This window comes from Eleutherodactylus coqui, chromosome 4 (genome assembly GCF_035609145.1).
Source record: "Eleutherodactylus coqui strain aEleCoq1 chromosome 4, aEleCoq1.hap1, whole genome shotgun sequence".
In the NCBI taxonomy this organism is placed as follows: domain Eukaryota; kingdom Metazoa; phylum Chordata; class Amphibia; order Anura; family Eleutherodactylidae; genus Eleutherodactylus; species Eleutherodactylus coqui.
In genome coordinates, this window is record NC_089840.1 from 109,331,108 (window position 1) to 109,353,170 (window position 22,063).

At 40.3% G+C, this 22,063-nt stretch overlaps 1 protein-coding gene across 1 annotated transcript in view; it reads left to right on the plus strand.

Annotated features, from left to right (window-relative positions):
- Window positions 1-22,063, plus strand: part of LOC136625620 (amine oxidase [flavin-containing] A-like) — a 79,957-nt gene that overhangs the window by 25,202 nt on the left and 32,692 nt on the right. The window contains exons 3-9 of the mRNA XM_066599974.1: window positions 112-249; window positions 10,067-10,171; window positions 12,133-12,224; window positions 13,876-14,017; window positions 15,927-16,076; window positions 16,541-16,700; window positions 21,430-21,526. Of these exons, the coding sequence (XP_066456071.1) occupies window positions 112-249; window positions 10,067-10,171; window positions 12,133-12,224; window positions 13,876-14,017; window positions 15,927-16,076; window positions 16,541-16,700; window positions 21,430-21,526 (884 nt within the window). The remainder of the gene's footprint in view (window positions 1-111; window positions 250-10,066; window positions 10,172-12,132; window positions 12,225-13,875; window positions 14,018-15,926; window positions 16,077-16,540; window positions 16,701-21,429; window positions 21,527-22,063) is intronic.

Here is a 22,063-nt window from a genome sequence, read left to right on the forward strand (position 1 = left end):
CGCAAGCATTTAATTTTTATTACCAGCTTCTTTGATCTGCATTTTTAAATTCGTCAATGGTCACTACTTATAGGGTTGGTCTTGTTAATATACATATATGTTTCTGCACAGAACAAAGAAGTTCAGTATGTGGATGTTGGTGGAGCGTATGTGGGACCAACACAAAATCGCATTCTACGGGTAGCAAAAGAGCTGGGTATACAGACCTACAAAGTGAATGTGTCACAACGAGTTATCCACCATGTCAGAGTAAGTAATCGTTACAAGCATGATGCATTTATTTATTTCCGAGTTTTCCATTCATATCAAATGATTTCTAAGCCTAGAAACACAGTGGCTGTCAAATGGCGTTTGAATGACTATTACGAGTAAAAATTGTGGTTGTCAACGTGTAGCAAAATGACATTAATGCCTCAAGACTGCATTACTAATTGCAAAAATAATACTTTTAACATTTTGTTTATCAAAAGGGCAATCTTTAAGCTTTATACACAGCATGAAGGAGTGAATTAGTCATTTAACTACTGCTGTTATCTGGGCATCTTTGATATGTACACAGTTGAAGTGTTCTGTTTATAGAGTGTTTAAACACAAATGGTGGAAGTATTCATTTCCTCTCCTCTGTTTAAGCTGATAATGGGTGACATTTTCTCTTTTATTTTTCAAAAAGGCCAATCATAATAGCTCTTAGCTATTTCAGATATTGATTGGATAAACAACCAAGAATTTTCTACTACTATGTGAAATGGTTTCCAAAATATGTTTAAAAGCATTAGGGCTGGGTTCACATAGAGGAATTCCAAGGGCTTGTTTTTCTTTTTTCACAGTAGTCTGGCATTGTGCAAATGTTGGAATTGGGAAAATATATCATTACCTCTCAGTATTTTTGAAAGTCCAGTTGTCAGTGGCTTTTAGCACACTCTACAGTTGTGTCACTGATACACAATTCACTTTTAATATCATGTTAAACACACTTTTTTGTAGAAACATTTCTAAAAACATTGTGGGAAAAAAGACTTAATGATATAGGGGTGTGTTTTTTTTAAGTACATCCTTACTAAAGAGGTTGTCTCAGGAGGATAACATCTATCCTATATTCTGTTAGAGTAGGAAAAAAGTACAATTCAGGATGTGCTGAAGGGAATAATGATACTCCAAGACATGGCACTGGGAGGTCAAAATAAGTATCCTCTTACTTAGAGTAGCTGGTGGTGAAAGAAAAGAGACTGTCATCTCCCCTCAGCCCCAATAAAATGTCTTGGAATGCTAGCCTAGCTAGTCTTAAGCCTGAAGAAGAACCCTGCGTTGGTTCGGAAGCTCGCTATTATTACATCATGTATTTTTGTTAGCCATTAAAAGGTATCATATCTACAAGATTACGTTGTTTCTCTTGCTGAGAACAATCACATTTTGCTCTACTGGCTAACACGGTACCAGATCTTTGTTTTCATTATTGGAATGCTAGGACATTTAAGGGGAGTCTGGTGTCTGCAAATATATCAGTTTTGAGGAAGCAGGATTCTGCGACCTACCTCTGAAACGCATTGCCGTTATCCTATGCATGTTGTCTGCGCCTGAAGTTATACTAACTGCCTTGCTTGCCATCTCCCCTACATAAAGAGGTGGATATTTACTTTGATCTTACATTGCTATATCTTGGAGTATCATTACCCCCCTGATTGCGTCCTGAATATTTTTTACCTTGTTTCTATTCTGTAAAACTGAGACTGGTCTGGGTTTCCATGTTGATGGATGGCGCTATCCCTAGAGGACACCATAGTCAGTAGGGGACTGACAGGTTATACATGGATTTTCAAAGTTCTCCTAACCTCTGGGGGTTCAATGCCTTTTTAGTTGGGTTCTCGTTGTGACCCTGGGTGAAAGCTATGCATTTTTATCACATTTATTTCTTTATCGTAACTCCATCACTATTGAAGAATTGCTTGGCCTCAATTTTTTCTAGATGCTCTATTAAAGCATATGGATGTCATATTATTGTCCCATACTTGAATCGCCCTTCTATAAAGCAGAATGGAATGTAAAGGTTCATTTCACTGTGGCAAGCATTGCAGATCCATGCATTCGTTCATTTTGATGGCCACCATGTAAACCTATTCACCCCCCACTCTGCAGGGAACTTGTATGGTCAGACATGGCTTTCTCTTGCAATAACAGCTGATCACTGGCAGGTTGACTTTGCAAGACCAGTTTGTCTGTGAACCACTAGTTGCAGGCCATAAAGAATAGCATCAGGCCACTAGACAAAGTAGCATAAATCAATTAGGACTGGCTGTGTATCTTGCACCATATGTACTTGTATAGGGAGATTGAGAAAATACACAAAATTAGCATATAGGAAATTTCCAACAAAACAGGAGTATTTCTTTAAATCTAAAACCTAAATTAACCGCAGTCTAGGCTTAATGTCAGTGATGAGGAACTTGGTCTGCACAAACCTCATTTCTTGCTAACCTTTTGGCCTTCTTCTTTAACGCGATTTCTCTTTAAAAGCAACATACCAGTTGTTTCCTTTTTCTCGTGACTTTATAGAAGTGCAATCTGTTTTATAAGGAGGTTGAAAAAGTTCATTTTTCATATTCTCTTCCTTTTATAACCTTTCCTCAAGAGGCCTTTGTGAGAAAGATAAGAAGAAAAGATTGCTATGTGAAGCATTATAGTTCACAGCAAGTTTTCTGAGATATAATGATTAATGGCTCCAATATACAGTCAACGCTTTTATGGAAACAACAAGCAAAGGCAGTTTATTATATATGCACTGTTGTACTTCTTCTTTGTCACGTACATTACGGATTCAACTAGCCTATCGTCTATCTTTTCTTGCTCTCCTGTGTGGTTAGATTTCAGCATTCAATAATAATTAACACTTTCGTAAGATAGTCAGTAGACTTGAACATTGATCCCTAGCTGTCGCTAAATCTTCTTTCTTGTAGAGCTCCACTGACATTTGCAGTGTTTTTAATCAATCACAAAAAGCATGATCCCTGCCGTTAAATTAGAACTAGACATAACACATTTGGCACAGTGATACAAATTATAGTACACTGTCCACATTGGGGAAGAAAGTTTTATCTTCAAAAATGATTTATTGAGCATGTTATGTCTTTATATTTTTATTCTTTTGGCTGAAGTACAATACATACAATATAAGCTACTCTGAGCTGGGGTGTTTGTAGAGTTCAGGACACATATTCTTGGAGAGACGCACGTTCTTCTAAATAGTTGCATAATGGGAGCGCCATTTTATATACAAAATTATGTTCAAATGCAACCTTTTTCGAAGCACTTGTATTTCTCCAAGAATATGTTTGAAACAGACCCAGTGCTAGGAAACAGTAGAAGTTTTATCAAGTTACTGCTGTCCTTTCTGTTTTCCAAATTAGATATACAACTGAATTAAGGCATCTATTAAAGTATAATAGCTAGTGATTTTTTTTTTTTTACCTATTTAAGGGGGAGTTTATCTGAGAACAATGCTGTGAGTTGAGGCAGAGAAGGGGTTGGGGGAGTTAAAGACTCAACGACCTACCTTCATATTGAAGCCTGCCCTCCTTACTGTACCTTTTTCCCCGACAGTGGCTTTTGGGATCATTGTCATCTTTTGGTCCTGTGGGTGAGCAGACAGGAGCGTGGGCTACTATATTGAGTTGTATCCCATTTTGTTACCTGGATGTCATGACTGATAGAGCAGCTTGAAGGGATGGTCCTAGACTCTAATTAATGTCAGTAACCTCCCTGTGACAGTTTAAGGATACTGTGGTGGGAGAGTAGTGGTGCTGGACAAACAATATGGGGAGTTTGTATAATAGGCGTGAGAATATTCCACTGTATGTGCCAGCCCAAAATTTTTACTCTACTTCTGGCTGGCACATACAGTGGAATATTCTGTTCTGGTACTACACTTTGGAGCAGGGGAAAATGGCAACACTGCAGTGACAGTGACAGTAGCATAGGGGTTGGCTGGCAGTGTTTTAATGTATAAAATATTATCCCTTCTTTTACCCTAATTTATCTAAGTTGGTGACATTAAAGGGATTTTCTGGGACTTAAAAACAGTTAAAAGGGCTCAAAATCAACAAAAATTAAATACTTCTCTACCATGGCAGTTCACGTGAAGCTCCGCACCCCCTTAAAGCTATGAGAAAATACTTACAATCCTTTACAATCCAGCACTACAGCCCCACATTTCACCCGGTCTCTGTTGACAGCAGAACATAATTATATGTTAAATCACTTGTAGCGCAGGCTTAACATAGCAATGCTAATTAAATTAATGAAAACTCACATAAAGTTTCATTACTAATGCTTACAAGTGATTATAAATAAAATAACTAAAAATAATTTTTATCTGAAAAAATGAATTACTGGGGGCGCAAATTTCAAAACTTCATGGTTGATGAGGGTCACAATTGCACAAATAGGTTTTTGGTTGATTGGAACAAAATATGGGGTTGTGAGTAAAACTTTTGGAAAGTTGAAAAATAAGGGCCAACCTAATATATACACACATTGCATACATACTGCACAAAGACACACACACATATATATATATATATATATATATATATATATATATATATATATATATATATATATATATATATATATATATAATATAGACATGCATTTGCACAATACGTGCACATATATACTCTGTCAAAGACAACATCCAACACCTAGAAGGAGTTGTCCTTTTGCTGCAAGAATCAGCATGTAGTCACTCAGGCAGATATATACATAATTAGAGTTGTGGCGTGCCAGCTGTCTTGCCAGCTGAGAAGCTAAAAGTGGTTCCACCTTTGGTCTATAAAAAGACACTCAGAGGCTACTTGTGTAGGTAACCTCTTTTTTTTTCCCCTGCGCGTGTAGAGCTTGTTGACCACTACACGCCTCTATGATGCATTCCAAGTGATTTTGCCCAGTTAAGGGCTCCCACCCACTGGCGATATTTTCTCCACTGCGATGCGATTGTAAAGTTAAAGTCTTGCATCGCAGTGCGAGAAAAAAATCGGCATGACGCCGGGATGTCGGCATCACACCGACATATCGCCAGTCTTTCAATGGGGCCAGCGGCAGTAGCGCTAGCCCCTTTGAAAAGAGATGGAGAATGCCGGGGACTTCTGCCACAGCTGTTACAGCTGTGACAGCTGTGGCAGGAGTTTCCTTCATCCTCGCGTGGACCGCGGGGATGAAGGAATCCTCTGCCACAGCTAGCTGTGGCAGCCGGCATTCTAGCCCATTGCTTTCAATGGGAACGGCACTGCTTGTGCACTGCTATTGAAAGCAATGGAATAGAACGCAGCGGACTTCTGCCACAGCTGTCACAGCTGTGACAGACGATTCCTTCATCCGCGGGGTCCCCGTGGGGATGAAGGAAACTCATGCCACAGCTGTCACAGCTGTGGCAGAAGTCCGCGGCATTCTCCCTATGCTTTCAATGGGGCTAGCGCTGCTGTCGCTAGCCCCATTGAAACCACTTGCGATATGCCGGTTCTATACCGGCCTCTTTCTTGCGATGCGATGCGATATTTTCTCGTGCTCTCGCAGCGCAAGAAAGAAAATATCGCCAGTGGGTGGGAGCCCTAAGAGTTTGAGAGGAGACACATTGTTGGAATGCGAAAAGTTAGATGGTCATATTGATGAATTGCCCGCCACCTGTAGGCTGTTCTGACCGACTGTTAGGTGTTAGGACCAGTGGATGCATAAGGGCATGGACACAAGGTGACCGGGCTCAGGACACCCTTGACAGACCACCAGTAAAGAGGATTGTCTGATTGCTTTAAATAAATAAACACAGTATGTTACGGAGTAGATAGTTCTGCCTCTACAGCACATGTTCTGAATGTTACATGAGGAACTTGTTCACAGCCTCTCCCACCATGTGAACCTCATACTTTCTACTCAGGTTACCGTAGAATGGAAGAAATGACTTATTGATTGAATTAACTTTATGTTAAAGAGTACCTACACTTTTACGCTGTAGTGCTCGTACTACGTTGGCCGTATTTGGCTTATTCTGGCAGCTGAAGACAGTCCCATATAGTGCTTATATAGCAATATATGGGTGCCATCTCCAGCTGGCAGGAGGAGCGAAAATGGCTGAGTGCTCCAGCTTGAAAGTGCATGTACTCTTTAAAAAACTGCTCCTCTCCCTACACATTGACCAGGTCAAGTCAATTAATCATATTTTGATTGAGATTTCCTATATTGATACGAAAATTGGACTTGTGGTGTCTTTTGCCTTCCTTTGGATCTATATTGCAGGATGATAGGCTGAACTGGATGGACATATATCATTTTTTTCAGCCTTTCTTACTATGTTACTATGGCTGCTGTAAAGCAAATCTGTAAAGCAAGAATGATTTTCCTCAGTATATACACATAGAGGAGCGTTAGATTCTCCTCAGTATATACATTTAGAGGAGCGTTTGACATCTGTGTGCACACTGAAGAGAATCTTTTATATTCTTCTTAGTATATACACACAAAGGTGCGGTAGATTTTACTCAGTATATACACACAGAGGTTAGTTATATTTTCAGTATATACACATAGAGGTGAGGTAGATTCTCTTCAGTATATGCAAATAGAGGAACGTTAGATTCTCAGTATATACATATACATGTGAGGTAGATTCTCCCCAGTATATACACAGAGGTGAGGTAGATTCTTCTCAGTATACAAATCATTTCCCTAGGCTTTATGGTTTCTGAGAAAAGAACTATCGCTTGCATTGCAGATTTTTCACACAGTTTTTCATGCTTAGAATTGATATTGAAGTTGCAACCCCTTCACTTTTCTGATTTGTGACTTACAGGATGGTCGTGCCAAATTTCACATTAATGTGATACCAGGAAGTGTTAAGTCAGTCAGTGAGGGCATATATAATATTTACCTTTGTGTTCATTGTTACTATATATGATGATCGATTTATTATTATTAGAGGGTTAAGTAAAGAAGTAATAGTTCAAAATGCCCCTTGAATTTAATGAAGGACTTAAGAGCAACTTGGTAAGAAATGGTGCACATATTTACTCTGTCAAAGTCCACATCAAACACCTAGAAGGAGTTGTCCTTTTGCTGCAAGAATCAGCATGTAGTCACATCTCAAGCAGATATATAAATAATTAGAGTTGTGGCGTGCCAGCTGTCTTGCCAGCTGAGAAGCTAAAAGTGGTTCCACCCTTGGTCTACAAAAAGACACTCAGAGGCTACTTGTGTAGGTAACCTCTTTTTTTTTTCCTGTGCGTGTAGAGCTTGTTGACCACTACACGCCTCTATGATGCATTCCAAGAGATTTTGCCCAGTTAAGAGTTTGAGAGGAGATGCATTGTTGGAATGCGAAAAGTTAGATGGTCATATTGATGAATTGCCCGCTACCTGTGGACTCTTCTGACCGACTGTTAGGTGTTAGGACCAGTGGATGCATAAGGGCATTGACACAAGGTGACCAGGCTCAGGACACCCTTGACAGACCACCAGTAAAGAGGATTGTCTGATTGTCTAACAAGTATGAGCAGCTCCAACAGTTTCGTCGCCCGCCATCCAGAGACAGGTGGCACTATCGTTAGAGGCCCCTGTGTCTGTCAAAACCATTTCCATGTGCTTGGCTGAAAGGACATTTGATCTCATGGCATCCATTATGTATACTGCCTTTGACACCCACTGACCATCGCCTCTATTTGCAGTGGTGTTATGAACAACAAAACTGGACTGCTGCGCAGTGGAACTGGGTTGTCTTCCGTGACAAATGCAGGTTTAGTTTGGGCACTGATTGATGTTTGGAGATCTAGGATTGAGCGCCTCAATCCTGCCATTGCTGTGGAGCGGCAAACTACACCCACTGCTGGTGTGATGGTCTGGGGGCCATCGCATATGACAGTCGGTCACCCCTAGTAGTGGTGCGAAGGACAATGACAGCTCAGCAATATGTTCAGGACATCCTGCAGCTACATGTGTTCCTCTCATGTCAGGGCTTCCAAGGGGAATTTACCAGCAGGATAATACTCGGCCGCACACACAAGGTGGTCACAGGAATGTCCCTACAACATTGTCACAATTCTGTGTCCTGCCCGGTCACCAGCTTTATCACCAATAGAACGTGTGGGACCATCTGTGATGCCAACTTTGACAGCCTGAGAGTTTGCATGATCTAGAGCAGTGATGGGCAACCTTTTGAGCTCGGTGTGCCAAAATTCGCCAAAAAAAAACAGCATAACTTGGATGGTGTGTCACTTCGAGAAAAAATCCATAAATTTGCAATATTTATAGTTTCAATAACAAAAATGTATAATTGTAATGTATAACTGCATTTAGTAAACACAAAACACCCATAGCACAGGCCCTCGTCTCTATCAGCCTCCCCCTCACTTATCATAGAAATGATGAGCCCCCAGTAGTGACAATGCCCATCAAAGCAGCCCCCAGCAGCGACAGCGGGCCCCCAGCAGCGGCAGTGGGCCCCCAGCAGCGGCAGCACCCTCCACAGTGGCCCCCTAGCAGTGACAGCACCCCCCACAGCAGGCTCCCAGCAGTAAGAGTGCCCCCCATAGCCGCCCCCAGCAGCGACAGCAGACCCCCACAGTGGCCCCCCAGCAGTGATACCGCCCTGCACAGTGGCCCCCCCAACAGTGACAGTGCCCCCCAGCAGTGACAGTGCCCCCCTGAGACCCACGTACTCACCCCATCTGCGTCCTGGAAGCTCTGCTCCTCTGCTGCCCTCTGCGCCGCTAGCAGAGATGATCTCCGGCGCACACTGACATCAGTGTGCTGCCAGACGCCTCCTCCCCTGGACGCTCTCGGAGGAGGAGGATCCCGGCTACACACTGACATCACAGTGTGCGCTGGGATCAGCGCTGCTACCGGTAGTAGCGCTGGTTAGTGACTACCAGCAAGGGAGCCACAGCCCCTGCTAGGATTCACTAGCGGGGTGAACGGCTGACAGCGGCCGCGTGTCAGTGCTGACACGTGTCATAGGTTCGCCATCACGGATCTAGAGGTTCAGTTACAGCAAATGTGGAGTGATATGTGACAGGATACTGTATGGAACCTCTATGCCTGCCTATATCTCATCTTGTATCTAAGCTAGAGCTGACCCAATGGGGTACTATTGCCCCCATATGACATCTTGCCTCTATGCCCGTCCGTATCAGCATTCCTCTTCCCCTCCATCCTGGTCTTGATTCACAGTGCTGGGAAGGTGTAACAGGAGCTGTTGCGAAAGGATTAGGGGAGCACAGACCTGGCTGTGGGCAGTCCATGATTGTACTTCTCAGGGGCCACAGAGCTGCTAGCAGTATTAGACGTCATAGGCCGGTGTGATAGTGAGGTCTAATACTACTTCTTAGCACCTGCAGTCAAGGGGCACCCTGCCGATTCTCCTCCTCTGCCGCCGCTTGCAACTTAGAAGAAGAGTTTGAGTGAAGAAGAGCAGTAAACTAACCAGGAAGATGTATGAATTGTGCAGATTTAACACATTTTGTGGGGATGGCAATCTGCTTGTGCAAATCTAGTCAGCCCCTTCGATACTGACTGGCAGAGATTGTCTATGGTGAAAAAAAAAAACAAATTTCCAGTGGATCTGAACCATAGTCTTAACCCTTTGCAATCCAATTTTGAATTCAGGGTTTCCTAGGGAGTTGTCTCTCTGCTGGCTAGAGCCAGTACTGCAGTATGTGACATGACGGAGAGGCCCCTGACAACTGTGCGGCCAGTAATATACAGTAAGAATACCCTGCCGGACGTCTTCCGACATCAGAGCTGTACAGGCTTCAATCAGAATGTTGGAAAACGTCAGGCAGTGGATTGGAAAGGGTTACATCCTGTGTCTTATGGATGAAAATAGAATGAATTATTGTTGACAACAAAGCCTTGACAAGGATTCTTCATTTTGATTAATTGTTTTGCTTTTATTTTCAGAATATTTGTGTTCAGTTTCCTCGATTACATAATTATAGCGACATCTCTATATTTAATTTAATGTAACATGTTTTAAGTGTTTTCAGTTATATAGATCTAGTAATACATTATTCCGACTTTTATTTTCAAGGGAAAAACCTCTGCCTTTCATGGAGCTTTTCCTCCAGCGTGGAATCCTTTAGTAATTCTAGATTACAACCATCTATGGAGGACGATTGATGAATGGGGAAGAGAGGTAAAGTATCTAGCGAATTCATGTTTTATAAATGTACAATAATACAGTATGACAATATAGCTTGGGCATGCTAATATAGAGCTAGCATGGCTCAATCGTTTTACATGTGGATTTCATTATAGTCATAGTTCCAAATAATTGAAAAAAAAATCTATAGTTTATTTAGCTAGTGCAACGTTTCAGTCTATTCCTAGGGTTTTTTCAAGCATTAAATAACTGTAAGTATGCAATATTGAAAGGGGTGTACATAATTGCTTAATTACAATCAATCAAAGCATGAGCTATCAGGGTAAATACAAAGTGCATAGTGCTCAGTGTGTGCTCATTAAACATGGCTATGTAGTGTTTGCATAATGGTAGCAATCAAGTGTAATAAATGTAATGCAATAAAGACATTAATAGTTCCATTAATTCATATAAGCAGGCATCATCAAGGGAAGAACAAACAGATATGAAATTTGTGTAATAACTTACCAGTCATAGACAGGATTATTGTATTCAAGCTTTGCTTTTCTACGGTAGGTGTCCATAGATTGCACTGAGGTTGCAGAGCGGAATCTGTCATCGAACGGTTTCTTTTATGTTTAGTCGTGCAGTAGTATAAAAGAACAGAGCACTTCCAAATGACAAACTCTGCTCTACTTCATTTCTACGGCGCTGATTGTGCTGTCTTCTGATACCTCTCATGAAATTGAATACAATAAAGTACAATTTATTTAATGTTCTTTTTAGTGCATCAGAGAAGACTAAATAAGGGTTAATTTATGGGTGGCATAACTTTATGCAATGGACAAAACCACCCAAAAAAATCTGTAGTTTTACAAGAATTTGCAGATTTGCAGAGGGAGAAATCCACCACATGTAGGGTACATTTACACATAGCAGAAATGCTGCAGAATATCCACAGTAAGAAATTCCACAGCATTTCTGCACCCAAAACGGTTGCTGTGGATTTTGACTTTGAAATCAGCTACATACCCACAGAGGATTTCAGCAAATACAGCTCTCCCCTCAACTCCTTTGCGCTGTCAACACATCCCTTTACCCTGTACCCAATGGCCTCTAGTGACCACAGCGTCAATGGTTGGGTATTACGCTTAAAAAAATGCACAAGTGCGCGAAAATGGAGCAGGCAATGCTCAAAAATTGTGGCGTTGAAAAATGCTGCATTTGAGCGTAGTTCTGCGAGGTCCCATTAAGATCAATAGGAGCATTGTACCGCAGTTAGTGTGAGGGTGGTCTTGAAATGGCACATTATCCACATTCTGTTGAGGAATATAGTACAGGCTTACAATAATGTTAAATCGTATCTTCTTGATTAAACAGGTGGCAACAAAGAATTGAGCACCAGAGATATGTTTCCTCCATTATGAATGGTCAGCTTTGGGATTTTACTATCTTTATCTCTTTTTATTAGTTATTAAGGTCCAGACTAAACTTAATGTGTCACTTGAAATCTCTCTTTGAAGCCCCCCCCCCCCCATCATTTTAGGCACAGGCACAACTTCATATGTTTGTCTGAACAGGTCACTGAAATAAGACCATTTTCACATTTGCACTGGAACCTCTGTTTGGAGGTTCCGTCACCGATCTGGCACAAAATACCAGAAGAAAAGTGCTTCATAGAGTGATTTTTCATCCAATAAAATGCCGGACAGCTGAGTGGAAACCAAACGGACCCATAGCGGTCAATGGGGTCTGTTCAGAGCTGTTTGGTTCCGTCATAAGACGGATCCCATTCAGCCAGGGAATTCCCCTTTCTTGCTTCCTGAATGGAGCAGGAAAACTGAACCTCCGGACCCAGATGTGAAAGTAGCCTAAATCTGGTAATAAAATCTTGTAAACCTCCACTATAGAAAGGTTTTTTCTGCAATTGTCTTTAAAAAAAAATCTCCCAGTTGCTGAGGGACTGATTAGTGAAAAAAGTTTTTCTATCCTGTCTTATTTGTTTTTTAATTCAGATTCCAGTTGACGCTCCTTGGAAAGCACCGCATGCGGACGAATGGGACAAAATGACAATGAAGGAGTTTATAGACAAAGTTTGTTGGACAAAGTAATATTTAAGTGTTCACTACATTGTAAAATAGTAGCCATTTTTGAAAAACTTGTCATGATTAGGATTTACAAGATTCCTGTCTAAATGAAGGCCCAATATCTGTTTTAATTAGCAGTAGAGAGTGTAATCATGATTCTGTAAATAAACATAAAAAAATACTTCTTTATGGAAACTCTAATATCATGGCTACAATGGTGAAATCATTGTTAATAGATAGACTTACTTAGGAAGGGGTCTCAGTCCTTGATACCTCCCTAGTTGGATTCAAAGCAGTGTAAATGTATCCATTCCAGACGATTAGTTTAGGAAGTTTTATTGGTCCAATGACATTCAGGTACAGATGATTGGAAGTTCTGATAGGGTTGCAACGCGTTTCGGGGCACTACTAGCCCCTTTATCAAGCATCCTAGAGTGCTATCCCTGATCTTTTTTTAATATCATAACTAGTTATTTGTGTCAATGAAAGGTAAATACTACAGCACTTCACATTTCTACAGAGAGTAGCTTGTAGTCCGCAGAAGATTTAGAGCATTGACTGCTAAAAGGGTTTTTTTTGCACTATGGACATTTTTGAAATATTGACTGAATATGCCACAATGTCTGATTACAGGGGTTTTCCCACTATAAAACAAATCTTTCAGAGGCTGGGCACGGCCAAAAAAAAAAAGTCACCATACTCCCCTGTCTTCAACTTCCTCAAACACAGCTAAGCAGCTCTGACAGCTTAGTCTCCATCTGCAGGTATGTACATTTGGCGGAAGTCAGGTGACTGCTGCAGCCAATCAGAGGTCGCAGTGTCAAACTCTCATACTCCTGGCATCACAGTGCTCAGGATGATCGCTGATGCTAGGAGTTCAGATGGTGATATTGCTGCTTCTGATTGGCCTCAGTGGTTACCTGACTTCCGCCAAATACATATACCATCAGACAGATCCAGCAGAGCTCCTCAGCTGTGTCCCAGTGGGCTGAAGACAGGTGAGTATAGTCTCTTTTTTTATTTTATGCTTGCCCAGCCGCCTAAATGTTTTTGTGTTTTTTTTTTTTTTAATTTATAGTGGAAAAAAATACATTAAATAGTGGGCCTTATGGTCTTAGCAACCACCCTTCAAACATTTATGATGTGCCGACACTCCTACTATTGGCGAGACATATGCCCATTTGTGGGGAACTGGTGCAATATGTCTCCACTGGAACTATAGGTGGAGGCATGGGTTGGCCGGCCTCAGTGACAGGGATTGCCCTGGTGACGCACCCAGCTGTGGATTGCCTGGCATGCCATCATCTCCACATGTGAGTTACCGCCCATACTCCAGGAGCACTATCTGCTGCTGTACTGAAGCTGTGCAGCCAGTCCACAGCTGGAGGTGGTTCCCTGTCAGTGAGCCAGGCCAATCCACAGCTGGGGGAGGTCCCCTGTCACTGGTGCCGGCCAACTCTTGTCTCCAGCCATAGTTCCGGTGGAGACATATTGCACGAGGACACCCTTCCACATCTGTGGTTGGCCAAGTTTATACTTTATCATAACTATTTATCATGGTATTCCCTAATAGGGCAGTGGTCTCAAAGTCTTCATATTTGTAGATGAATGAAGGTTTTTAAATACTACTTGTATATGTCAAATTAAACATTTGTATATGTGTTTTAACAGAGCCGCTAAAAGATTTGCTCAGCTTTTTGTGAATGTGAACGTCACATCTGAAACACAACATGTTTCTGTCCTATGGTTTCTCTGGTACACAAAACTTTGTGGTGGAACGCAACGAATGTTTTCAGTGGAAAATGGAGGACAGGTACAGTAATTCCTATTCTATGGTGTAAATATCAGATTCAAAATGTAAACTCATTAAATGCAAAAAATAGCAGTGACAGGTGTAATTGCTTTAAAACCATGTCATCATTTAAATAGAAGCTGGGCCTCTTCTCTAAGCCAATCTGGCAGCTCTGACCTCCACTATTGCCAGGGAAGCTGTGCCTAGCCATACAAAGTAAATGCAGAATTTTATGTGTGCCTTTCAAATGAGTAGCCAACCATGTAATGCAGGGATGGGCTGGGTCCAATTGAACAGGAGCTGCTTCAATGTAGCGGTTCTCCGTTATGGATATCAAATCCATATTCCCTAGTGGGGGGAAATCAAAATACTTTTTATGATGGATATCTTTTAAAGGGGTCATAAAGTGGTTTAAAGTAGTGCTACATAGACAAGAATCAATACAAGTTCTAGCTTTTCTAATATCCAACCTGATTTTGCCTCTAAGCAGTAGCGTTTCACTCGCCTATGTCACATCCAGGATTTTTGCTGCTTCAAATAAACAATTGCTTACAGTATGTTACGGAGTAGATAGTTCTGCCTCTACAGCACATGTTCTGAATGTTACATGAGGAACGTGTTCACAGCCTCTCTCACCATGTGAACCTCATACTTTCTACTCAGGTTACCGTAGAATGGCCGAAATGACTAATTGATTGAATTAACTTTATGTTAAAGAGTACCTACACTATTACGCTGTAGTGCTCGTACTACGTTGGCCGTATTTGGCTTATTCTGGCAGCTGAAGACAGTCCCATATAGTGCTTATATAGCAATATATGGGTGCCATCTCCAGCTGGCAGGAGGAGCGAAAATGGCTGAGTGCTTCAGCTTGAAAGTGCAGGTACTCTTTAAAAAACTGCTCCTCTCCCTACACATTGACCAGGTCAAGTCAATTAATCATATTTTGATTGAGATTTCCTATATTGATACGAAAATTGGACTTGTGGTGTCTTTTGCCTTCCTTTGGATCTATATTGCAGGATGGTAGGCTGAACTGGATGGACATATATCATTTTTTTCAGCCTTTCTTACTATGTTACTATGGCTGCTGTAAAGCAAGAATGATTCTCCTCAGTATATACACATAGAGGAGCGTTAGATTCTCCTCAGTATATACACATAGAGATAAGGTAGATTCTCCTCAGTATATACATTTAGAGGAGCGTTTGACATCTGTGTGCACACTGAAGAGAATCTGTTATATTCTCCTCAGTATATACACACAAAGGTGCAGTAGATTTTACTCAGTATATACACACAGAGGTTAGTTATATTTTCAGTATATACACATAGAGGTGAGGTAGATTCTCTTCAGTATATGCTCATAGAGGAACGTTAGATTCTCAGTATATACATATACATGTGAGGTAGATTCTCCCCAGTATATACACAGAGGTGAGGTAGATTCTCCTCAGTATACAAATCATTTCCCTAGGCTTTATGGTTTCTGAGAACAGAACTATCTCTTGCATTGCAGATTTTTCACACAGTTTTTCATGCTTAGAATTGATATTGAAGTTGCAACCCCTTCACTTTTCTGATTTGTGACTTACAGAATGGTCATGCCAAATTTCACATTAATGTGATACCGGGAAGTGTTAAGTCAGTCAGTGAGGGCATATATAATATTTTCCCTTGTGTTCATTGTTACTATATATGATGATCGATTTATTATTATCAGAGGGTTAAGTAAAGAAGTAATAGTTCAAAATGCCCCTTGAATTTAATGAAGGACTTAAGAGCAACTTGGTAAGAAATGGTGCACATTCCCTTTTGATATGTTGTAGCATTATATCTTAAAATTTGGATTATTTTGTCATGACCAGATAATGTGTAATTAGTTATAATTATCTTAGTTTGCTTTTATCTGTTTTGTCTTTTTGATTAGGAGAGAAAGTTTGTTGGAGGTGCTGGTCAGATTAGTGAGAAGCTATGTGAGCTTCTTAAGGATCAAGTTAAACTACAGAGACCAGTGGTCAGGCTTGATCAGACTGGTGAAAATGCCATTGTAGAGACCTTAAACCATGAAGTCTATCATGTAAGTAATATGCTATTCTCCTTTAGTTCTTTGCAAGAGCTGGTTTGTACTTGCATATGCCATAATCACTTGATAAAAGTAACCCCAACTTGGAAAATGTGTAGGTTGTCACTGGCCTTGTCATCTCTGAATACTTGTCTTAAAGTTTATAAAGTAGCCCTATTTTCACTATTATGCCCACTATTATTAATCAAGGATTTACCTCTATAATTTTATGCAGGTTTCTAATATTTACTTGTACGTCTGTGTTTTCAAGTTCTCTGCCTGCAGTCAGTGAACTGGCAATCCGTAAACTGATGATGAATAATAACTGGACATGGTCCCAATGGGCTTGTTACAGTTCAGCAGTCTAGTCAAAGTCTCTGTGATCTAAACACAACAGGGCCAGAGATCTCATTAATAGCACTAATAGTAGTGGTGGAAGTAGTATGAGTAATAGTGAGCGATGTGATGTTTTTTTTCAGGCCAAGTATGTTATAAGTGCTATACCACCAACTTTAACTGCAAAGATTCATTTTAATCCTGAGCTGCCACCAATTAGAAATCAGTTAATTCAGAGACTTCCAATGGGATCCGTAATAAAGACTATGATGTATTACAAGGAAGCATTTTGGAGAAAACTCGGTAAATACATATTGAAATTATTATACTAATATTTGTGCCTCTGTTGTAGAGTATTAAACATATCTAAAAAATGTATTTTTCACTAATGGTAAAATTTATAATACACAGCACTCTTAATTACTATGCTACTATTGTTGTGTACTGATAATTAAGTGCACAATGTAAGGCCTCCTTCACACAACCGGATCGCGGCCAAAACTCACGTAAAAGAAGAATGGCCATTAACAAGTCCCGATCCTAATTAGCATTTTCTCGTCCATTCATACGGGTGGCTGCAGAATATTGGCAAAAAAATATGCTGCAGTGTGGAAATCAATCGGCAGAAATCCTCAGAATGACTATTAATGCTTGAATAGAGGCAACTGTATTCTTTACCCAGCGTTGGACGCAACTAAACTCCCTCTCCCTCCCTTTTTTCAGCTCCCATCGGAGCCTATGGGAGCATCCAGCATATCTCGGCAAACGATGGGGCAAGACATATCTTTTCACGTGCCATATAAAATTGGTCGCCGATGTCCTATTTTTCCAGACGTGCCTAAAAATCACTCATCTGAATGAATATATTGGAATCCAATGCTTCAAATTGTCGCAATTTTTTTTTTTTCGCAGCTGCAATAGTTGTGTATATACGGTTGTGTGAATAAGGCCTAAGGTACATAATGGGGATTACTCTGCTTTAGAAGTATCTAATATTGAACAGGTTAGCTATCCACTTAAGCAACCGAAAACAACGTCACCACCTCCAACAAGTTAATTAAATGCTTATGTGCCTGTAAGCTGTGATTGCAACAAATACAGTAACAAAGACATGTGCTTCAGCACATATGCACATTTAGCACCTGCATAAAAAATGTGTGTGTGTATATAATATTACTTTGCATAAAAATATAAAGTTCTTAGCGCTTATTTTATATTTTTATCAAAACATGTAGGCCTATCCTCTACATCCATGTAATCTCGTTATACACCTTTGTCATGCACTCCATCCACACATCTAATTAAAAGTCCTAGAACAGACTATATAGCCTGGTATCCTACTTTCCCTAAATCATTTGAGGCTTATGCCCAAAGAATGGTGTCTCTTAGTACTAGGAATTCACCCGAAAGCACTGGTCACTTGGACGTGGTGGATGGGCCCATGTTTTGATCAAACTATGCACTAAGAAACGTGCATTATTATGAAGTTATATATACTAACAGTTATGCATTTTTATTCAGGCATTAAATGTGCATAAGTGCTGAAGGATATTTCTGTAACCATCCACTGAGGGACAGTAACCCTCACTGAAAGCTATTAAAAATCAGGAATCATTTGGGATGTTTTTACTGAAAGTTGTTTTCCCTGTGTCAATCACAAGCAGGATTTAATTTAGCATTACTGAATTTGGGAATTTTTATAACATGCATACATTTATTTTTTTTACTATTATTTCAGTTCAAATATTCAATTCCATAAGGTCATAATTGGTGGTCTTCAACAATGTCTTATTTTTTCAGTTATACTTTTGCCTATTTTTGCCTTTTTAAATCATCTGTCTGTATTTATCTGCATGTTGTGTCTGATGGCTCTCAGAGATGCATAACTGTGCTCTATTGAGTCCTCTGTATGGATTTTGATCCATGCCTGTTCCACTCAGCTTTCATTTCTTCTACACTTTTCAACTACTCAAATTTATTGACCATGCTTACACGTGGTGTGATTCATTGTTATGCAAGAATCTCGCGTAACCTGACTTTGGCTCTGTTCTATGACAATGCCACTGTATGCTTCTCTGGTACTGTATTACTGAAACCCTGACCAGTTTGCATCAGCTGCCACATAACCAAAATTACTTCTAGCAAAACAGTCTGGGATTTCCCGAAGCAAAGATTAGATTTCGATTGCTGGGGTTAAAGGGGGTGAAAACCCGATGTTGCCCCCAGATCCTGCCTTAAGCCAAATTTGTTTTGTAGCACAGCTAGTCCACATTGGCGGTCTTGACAGGCATTGTGATAGCTGTTATGCACCTCTAATTTACAGATTGCCATAAGCAACACCTGTATTCTGCTGATGGCTCTCTGATATTTTGATCACTCTTTCTCAACAGGGAGTCAATAAGGTAACAGTAGTAATGTACATACTGTAAGTAAAATTGGTCTGTTCCCTTATTCAATAGTAAGCATGACGAAGTGTAATTATCATCTTTAGGAACTTTATGTGCAATTGATGCCATTAGCCCATATAGCTGTATGTTGTCTGTCAGCAAATGCTGTATAGAGTCTCTATCACATATACACTCTCACAACATTGACTTGGGTACAACCACCAGGTTGCAAATTGAGCATAGATCACACCCTAACACAGTCCACACACCCCAGAATACGAACTACCATCATATCTGATAAAGGCCAAGGGACCTGCATACACACACTCGCACTGCTCACCAGCAATCAAAGAGGTTAATATCGCCGAAGGCATTAAAGGGGTTGTCCCGAGAAAGCAAGTGGGGTTAAGCACTTCTGTATGGCCATATTAATGCACTTTGTAATATACATCGTGCATTAAATATGAGCCATACAGAAGTTATTCACTCACTTGTCTCCGTCCTCGCGCTGTCTCTGCGTCCCCGTCGCCATGGAGCCGTCTAATTTCTTCCTCAGCAGTCTTTTTTAGACGCGCTTGCGCAGTCTGTACTCTCCCCGCTGTGAACGAGCCGCTCCAGCGTGCCCGCGCGATACAGCTCGTCTGCGCATGCGCAGACGAGCTATCACTGCACGGGAGCGGCGTTTCATTCATTACAAGTGCACGCCTCCACCGATGACGTCAGTCACCTGCTCACGTGACCGGCGTCTCGGGAGCGCGCATGAAAGCCTCCTGGAAGCGCGGTGCACCGTGGAACGCACCCTGGGACATCACAGGCGCCATCTTGGAAGAAGAACTTTATAAGTTATTATTTCTTCAAAACGGTAAGTAGGAAGCGGTTTATAACCGCTTTAAAGGGCTGCTTTATGCCGGGGGGTGACAGGGGGAATGAGCTAATTGAAAATTTTGAGGTTTTGGCTCGGGACAACCCCTTTAAGCATTCAGAGCAACAAGGACCAAACTTATCAAAGTTTTTTTTATACTTCTAATACAATAAAAATGCAATGCTTATAATAAGATTAAAAGAAGACCAAATAAAAAGGACATACAATAAATACAAAAAAAAACGCAATCTAAATTTACAGCAAGTTCTTAACGTCTCTGTGTCCCCAAAATTGAAATATATTTCAACATGGCTTTCCTCAAAAACATGAACATATTTCTACTGTCCCATGCATCTTTTAACCCCTTAAGAACAAAATGCGGTAAACTTACGGCGCTATTAGGTTTTAGAGTCCATAAACTTATACAGTATATTTGTATGGCCACAAGAATCCACATTGGCTCCAGATGGAAATCCACTAATCTATATTTACCAGAAGTTATTAATAGGATATCTTTAGTTATGCTGTATGAAAGAATTCATCCAATCGAAACAGATTCTTTGGCTAATTACATGAATGTCTGGCAACCCTGGATGGATTACCTGGAAGCCCCGGGGCTATACTATAATATCTCAACTACCTAACCTGCCCACTATTAACTAGCTATGATTACAAACTACAATAACTATGCAGAACAAATGTGGATTCTTGATGACCCCCTGTATGTGTTTTTTGGTTACTCCCCCTTCCCCTTCCTCTTACTTATTTTGCTTTTCAAATTAAGTGTAATTGTTATAGATTGGTACTGATATACCTGATGAATATCTGCCCCCTTCCTGATTAGAAGGTTCAAGGCCTGAGGCCTGTGCATGCACGGAAGAATCACCCTGAAACCTGCTGTTCAGCTCAATGAAACTTCTTTATGCTAATCAAACTGCATGGGGCTTTATAGAAAATGTGCATAGTTAATGAGTCATGAAGTACGAATCTGTAGCTGATTGGTGATTGTCTTGTATGAGTCTCTTCCTCCAAGTACTGACATCCTTATCTCTGAATTCTTAGACCAAGAATGCGCCATCTTGGGTAAACTGTTAGGAACACGGTGGGGGGGAAACAAGTAGTTAGTCAGCACTTTCAGACAGGCAGCTGTGTTAGTAATGAGGAAAAGAAACACATAATTGCAATAGACATTTTACGTAGTTGATTACAATCCATTACATTATATTGAAGTTTATAGTTTTCAAACTTGCAATATTTAGCCACTTGCGTGGGGAATTACACTTTTAAAATGCCATTTCATTCTACAAAAATATTCAATAAAACCTTGTTGAAACTAAAAGTAATAAAACGGAAAAAAGTCAGTGAAATAAGATATTAAAAAAAAGCCCCGTATGTCACAGAAAAAAAACAAAAAACGCTGCAAGCATAATTTTGGCAGCTGAAGGAAAGAACTCAGCCAGTCCAAATAACGTAGCTTACTAGATGGGACCAAGGTACACTTGTGGGCATCAAATATATACACGATACATTTCATCACACTCACTATGAGTGTGTATCTTGTCTTAACTGCAGCACTAATCCAACATTTTACTGAGCTGAATCTTTTTGCTTTAGGATGCTCGTGCATTTTAAACCTGCCACATACTTTATGAGAAAGATTCAGCAGTTCTCAGTATTGAGAACTATAGTAGGTATTATTACAACCTCGTTCATAAGTTGTTTTTGAACAGAAACCAAGTGTGTGTTTGTCACTAAAACTCTCACTTCTTGTTTTTCTCAAAAGATTACTGCGGAGCTATGTTTGTTGATGATGAAAACACTCCAGTTGAGATTGCATTAGATGATACAAAGCCCGATGGTTCATCTCCAGCTCTCATGGGGTAAGAATATTGTATTCATCCAACATAATGATCATTTTATTTTGCAGGTGGTTAAAGATGTCCTCTTCACATAACTGAACGTTTCAAAATTTCATTTATTATCACTTTGATTTTTTTAAGTATTTCCCTGGGTTAATTTCTGCAAGAAAAAAATGTCCTCAGATACTGCATATCCAAACTAAGTATTAAAGGAATGCTTTATGTAGACTATATTTTGAAATTATACATGTATGATTTTTTTTTTATTGAATGATTGTGCACTTATGGGAAACAGTAGCATGTACATTCCTGTAGTATTTATGGTACCTGCATAAGCAATGAAGAGTTAGTGTTGCCTTACCCAATTATGTGAAGCTACTAGCTAAACAATTTGGTACATACCAGTTGTATGTGTTCAGTCAATGTAGACTCTACCAACCATTTAAAATGTTAAAATTAAGCATGTACTACATACTTAATAAGCTCCATTCTCCAGTTTTCGAATTTGAACTCTTGCTGTCCTTTGTGCAAATATTTTTACAGAGAACATGTTGTCTC